This window comes from Lactuca virosa, chromosome 4 (assembly GCF_052849685.1).
Source record: "Lactuca virosa cultivar CGN04683 chromosome 4, Lactuca_virosa_CGN04683_v6, whole genome shotgun sequence".
NCBI classification, from domain to species: domain Eukaryota; kingdom Viridiplantae; phylum Streptophyta; class Magnoliopsida; order Asterales; family Asteraceae; genus Lactuca; species Lactuca virosa.
Genome location: NC_136429.1, coordinates 157,038,902 through 157,044,847, shown reverse-complemented (window position 1 = coordinate 157,044,847; position 5,946 = coordinate 157,038,902). Strand labels below are relative to the sequence as shown.

Genomic DNA, 5,946 nt, shown 5'->3' with positions numbered 1-5,946 from the left:
GCAACTTCGATGGTTAGAGGGACAATGGACGCATTGCAATCTTTAAGAGACACGGGGTTTGCAAGCATTTTGCCAAAGATATCCTCTTTTTGTCAAGCACACAATATTGCTACTTTGGAAATGGAGGATTTTTATGTTGGTGCGAGAAACTGTACGACCATAAAGACCAATAGATTTCATTTTGAGGTTGAAATCTTCAACACGGTGGTGGATATGCAACTTACAGAATATCGGGGTCGATTTAGTGAAAAAGCACCTAGTTACCAGAATACATGGATGCTTTGAGCCCTTGTGATTCATTTGCACAATTTGACAAATCAAAGTTGTTGAAGTTGGCTAAGTTGTACAAGTATGACTTTGATGATTCGGATTTGATAGATCTTGAAGGACAACTTGAGATATTTTATCACTCTTGCATCAAAGATGAGTGTTTTACCACTTTGAAAGGAATTTCCGAGCTTTCTCGTTTGATGGTTAGTACGGAGAAACATCAGTCTTATCCTTTGTGTTATAAGCTTTTGAAGGTGGATTTAATTTTACACGTAGCGATCGCAAGTGTAGAAATATGTTTTTCGAAGATGAAGCTCTTGAAGACCGACTTGCGCAACAATATTGGCGATGACTTTTTGAACGACGCATTACTTTGCAATGTTGAGACTGAAGCACTTGTGAAAGTTGAGAATAAAAAAGTAATGGAACGGTTTTAATGTCCGCATGAAGAGGACAAATTTAAATTGTAGTAGATAGTTATGTTTTTAACTTTTTATGTAATGAATCATCTTTTTGTATTAGAGGTAATGAATTATTTTTCGGTTTTAAATTATGTTTGACCGAATATTTTTTTTGGAAACCCCTACTATCAATTCTTGCGTCCGCCCCTGGCATGGTCAATCAATTCATGCATGCTCCTAGTAAAGAAAATATGATTGTTGTTTATCGAATACTGAGGTATCTCAAGTTCTCACCTAGAAAGGGATTTTTTTGGGAAGAAATCAAGAGCATGAAGTTAGTGGGTACACAGATTCGGATTGGGTTGGTAATCTTATGGATGAGAAGTCTACTTCTGGATACTTCACTTTTGTCGGAGGAAATCTAGTTACATGGTGAAGTAAGAAATAGAAGGTTGTGTCAAGATCAAGCGCAAAAGTTGAGTTTCGAGGAATGGTTCATGGAATATGTGAGCTCCTATGGATAAGACGATAATATTAATAGAATCTATACAATTATATTGTGACCCATGGCAACATCTCCTTTAAATGAAGACGTGACCCATAAACCATATGTGTGCTTAATATTTCTAAAAGTTGCTTTAAGAACAACATTCACTTGTATCCATCGATATGGTTTTGCTATTTCTTCGTCTTAAACAAGATCAAGTGTAAACCAAAGGTACATATTCAACTAGAAGAAGGTGACCCAAAAATCATATACATCACACCATGGTGGCTATCCCGAATTTGGATTATTTTGGGTTTGGAATAATGGTTTAGAAGCGAATTGTTTAGTGGTTTTATCTATTATGTAGACGCTTTGTGGAAGAAAATGTTCACATAACGACTAAGGTCAAGGGCAATATAATGACGTGTTGCTTAGTTAACTTCTATTGTCCCTTGCATAAGTAAATCTATTGAAAATGTTGTAATGTTGATTGTATATGGCCGTACATTAAAAAGTGTTAGTCATCAATGGATTAATTCCCATATTAACTAATCATGTTTTTTTGTGTGACATTAACTTCTAGAATTCACATATATTAAAGCATCCAAAACAAAAACAAAAAAGAAAAAGAAAAAAAGAAAAAATACATTTTACTTTTTGATGGAATTTATAATCGTACAAATCACTCAATCATTTATCAACAATGCTACACATATTGTAGCGATTAACACAAGAAAAACGCGTATAACTATTAAACCTGTTGTACCACCATTTGTGTGATCAACCAAACCTACCCACAACACTTTTTGTATTCTCCGCCATTATCCTTTTCTTTATTCCCCCTTTAACTTTTTCATATTTTACATTCCGCCCCCTTTAACTTTTCAAAAAGTTGTCTCATTATTGATCCATTATTCCACAACGACTCACCATCACCAACTCATAGCAATAACGACACGTACTGTCTGCACCGCCGTCCGCCGCCCGTAGGAATCTCCGACGACGGGAAACAAATTACTCAACATGACATAGAAATATAATTAATTAATGTTTTGTATACACAGATGCTCACTCATGGTGTAATAATTTCATAAATGCAAACCCTAAAACTATTCAGACGCTTTAAAAGGGACGTAGATATCTGTTTGATCGGCTTACGTGAGAAAATGCACCAACCAGAGCTTGTCCAGACGGTAGGTACGACCGACGCCGACTACCTCTGTTTTCTGCTTTGTTTGACGGATTATTTTCCTCCGCCGAAGCAACGTCGCCGACGGCTGCCGCTACCTTGGCGCTTTTCTCAACCTTCTTCACATTTTCATTGTTCATCTTCTTGTTCGTTGCATTTAAAGGCTTGAAGAGGAGAAATGGCGTTTCCTTCGTTTCCTTAACGTCGCTGTTGCTCCGGTGGAGAATGTCACGAAATTTCCACCGCCTTGACGAATTACTCTTCTTACTCCTTTCAGGTGACTCTGGCTTCGGATTCCAAACGCAAAAGCTTCCCGGAGTAACTCCGTCGAGGTTTTCCGCCTCCGGTGAGGACCAATCCGCGAAATCGCGCTCTTCGCTGAAAAGCTTTCTCAGAGGAAGCCGTACCACCAGAGACGGCTTACAGTCAGTCTTCGGCGAACCATTGACAACCTTAATCAAATTAGGATCAACGTCCAACAATAAACTTGTATCAAATAAAGGGTAACGAGGCCATATATGACCCTGCGAGAAGATCTCATCAGCTGAAATTGAAGATGAATTAACGTCCGTACAAACGACAGCAAACTCGAACTCATCGTCATCACAATTCTTGTCGCCCTTCAGTTTTTGTGGAGGAGAGTTAGTATCAGCTCTTTCGTCGGCGGCCGGAGCAGAAAACCCATTGTTATTATAATGAAAATCGTTAAAGTTTAAGATATCATCATAATCGTCGCCATTTTCGTGGCGAAATTCTTGGACAACCCTAGCAGCAACATCCATAAGGTGGCTAGAAGAATGGCTGGTGAAGCTCGGCGATACACCGGAAATTGTACTGGACTGCATAGAGCTGCCGAAGATGGAATCAGGATGTACTGAAGTATGATTTTGGAGAGCGAGTCTGATATTGAAATGAACATAAAATGTTTGACTTCGCGAAGTTATTTTGAAGTTGCAACATAGAACATAGGCCCATTTATTGGGTATAGTTATACATTGATATTCAATTGATTAACATGAGTTATTACAAAACAAACAAAAGAAATTTTTAAGGTATAATTACAAATTAACAATCATTATCGATCATTTAAGTTGATAACTTGATTAAATATATAAAAAATGACTATAGACAAATAGGATGTACATGACAAAAAGGAAATATGTATGATTACTTTTTATAATAGTAGGTCACACATCATTATAATTTATAAATGTGATTCTAAATGTATATTATTAGTTTACATAACAAAAGAAGTTGCTATGAACATGAAAAAAAAAATGTTATTATTCTATAAATTAAACAAAAAAACATTTTATTTTAGTGATGTATCTAACACCTCATCTTTAATATATTTTAAAAGAGAGTAAATTACACGAATGGTCCATGTGGTTTAGCGTAATTTTCATGTTTGGTTCCTAACTTATTTTTTTAATTTGGACCGTCCCTATAGTTTGGTTTTGTTACGCGTTTGGTCCCTGTTAGGCTTAAAAAGACTAGATTGCCCTTCTCTATTTTCTTTTTTAATTTTTTTTTAATTTTTTTTAATTTTTTTTAATTTTTTTTCATTAATCTAAAATAAATATTTGATAAAATCACTGCCCCTCTTAATCCCTTCCCCCTCTGCCACTTTCCTCCGTCTTTTTCCACTTCCCCCCGTCTTTTTCCTCTTGCCTGAGTAAATTATGATTGTCCTTCCTTCTGCTATCGGAAAGAGAACCCCATTGATTGATAATCAAAATAAAACCAAAAATCACATAATCAGTTAACCAGGAAAACATCCATTGATGGTTAACTGGATTCAGACTCAAAAATCACAGGATCCAATCCACAAAATGGTAATCAAACCCAAAAATCAAAACCATAAATCAAACCCATAAATTTATTTAAACCAAAAATCAAAATCACAAATCAAATACCGAAATCAAACCCACAAATTTATTCAAACCATAACTCAGAACCATGTATACTGCAACTTTTATGGGACCTTGTGAGGAAATCAAAGCTTTTTGAAGACCATGATGGAGGTGATGATATCAGCGAAGACTATGGATTTGATTCTCAGGGATTGAGATGGGTTCGAAGATTTTACACAACGAAGAGATTTGTTCGAAGTAGTTTGATGATGGAATTTATGGTTGAGAGAACGTTGACGATGCTGGTGATCTAGGTATGGTTTAGGGTTCTTCAAATGAAAGCAGGCGGATAGTTGAATAAAATCCAGATCAACTGAAAGGAAGAAAACGTTAGTGCAGGGCTCAGAAACGGAGTGCGTTCCATCATTCCTTTGATGACTTCAACTTAGGCGTTCATGGTGGTAGATTGGCGGTTTAACAATAGGGATCACCGGTAGTGATATGTAGAAGCAAGATGCGGGATTAACGCAGGATAAAGTTGTAGGGTTTGGCTCCAATTACTAGTAGCAGGTCTGTTGGTGGTGGTGGAGGATACCTGAAGCTTTAGATATTTTGATTAGGTTTCTTTAGTTTCATTTACAATATGAGAGAAAAAGAAAGAGATGGAGATGAAGAGGAAAACAAATGGACACAATGGGGGGGGGGGATAAAAATCAAGTGGGTGGGACCTATATTTAATAAATATATATTTTTTAACAAGTTAGAAATAAATAAAATAATTAAAATAGTAAACAAGGGCATATTGGTCTTTTTAAGTCGATTAGGGACCAATCGTGTAACAAAACTAAAGTATAGGGGTGGTCCTAGTTAAAAAAAATAAGTTAGAGACTAAACTTGCAAATTACTCCAAACCACATGGACCATTCATGTAATTTACTCTTTAAAACATGTATTTTTATCATATCTTATGGTATTAAATTATATTTTAAAATTTTGGTTCCAAACAACACTAAAACATTTGAAAAATGTTTATACAATCCCAGGTTACAACTTCATATCAAGCACCAATCATAGTAAAACAAATCATAGTTACAAAAACTAAAAACTAAGCTCAAAAGTAGGCAATACAACTACAAAGTTTCACTAGATCTACTCTAAGTATAGTGATTATCTTCTAATCACTTTCTCAAATCGTCCTTTTTTTAGAACTAAATTCTTCTCAGTCTATGCATCTGTACCAGAAATACATGACATTTAAAAATAATACATGAGATAAAAGTGTCGTATAAGCTATATGAGTTTTACACATAATTTATTATCAAAACATTTGATAAAAACTTTTTATTCCAATCACATTTCATGCAATGTAATATATATGCAATGCATCATCACAAACCAAGATAAAACCTTATAGGCCTTCTCATATCATGACTCTATATTGACATACGACCACTCAATTATATACTGATATAAAAACCTTAAGGTTAATCATAAAACTAACACCCTATCGACCTTACCAAAACAGAAAGAACAAACCAATCTATTAAGGTATCGCTAGACATCTACTTCGTGAAAGGAGGTGTCATCACAGTAAAGTTTTCCTTTATCCCATTCTTTGGATATTATGTTGTCCGAAGACTACTTTATACTATGTAATCATACTTAATGTATGCATGATTACCACTTTTTTATGTAAGTCCATCACACACATAAAAGTCAAGAAATGCACATAACAGCTATAGTTTA

At 35.2% G+C, this 5,946-nt stretch overlaps 2 protein-coding genes across 2 annotated transcripts; one reads left to right on the top strand and one right to left on the bottom strand.

Annotated features, from left to right (window-relative positions):
• The first annotated feature begins 272 nt into the window (after window positions 1-272).
• On the top strand, window positions 273-707 carry LOC145105274 (uncharacterized). The gene has a single exon (XM_079042401.1). The coding sequence runs from the start codon at window positions 273-275 to the stop codon at window positions 705-707; it is 435 nt and encodes a 144-aa protein (XP_078898527.1).
• Window positions 708-2,280: 1,573 nt separating this feature from the next.
• On the bottom strand, window positions 2,281-3,129 carry LOC145105273 (uncharacterized). The gene has a single exon (XM_079042400.1). It carries the CDS (start codon window positions 3,127-3,129, stop codon window positions 2,281-2,283), a length of 849 nt encoding a protein of 282 aa, XP_078898526.1.
• Window positions 3,130-5,946: the final 2,817 nt, after the last annotated feature.

Coding starts and splice junctions, on each gene's coding strand:
- LOC145105274 (XM_079042401.1), top strand. CDS start 273: ATGGATGCTTTGAGCCCTTGTGATTCATTTGCACAATTTGACAAATCA.
- LOC145105273 (XM_079042400.1), bottom strand. CDS start 3,129: ATGGATGTTGCTGCTAGGGTTGTCCAAGAATTTCGCCACGAAAATGGC.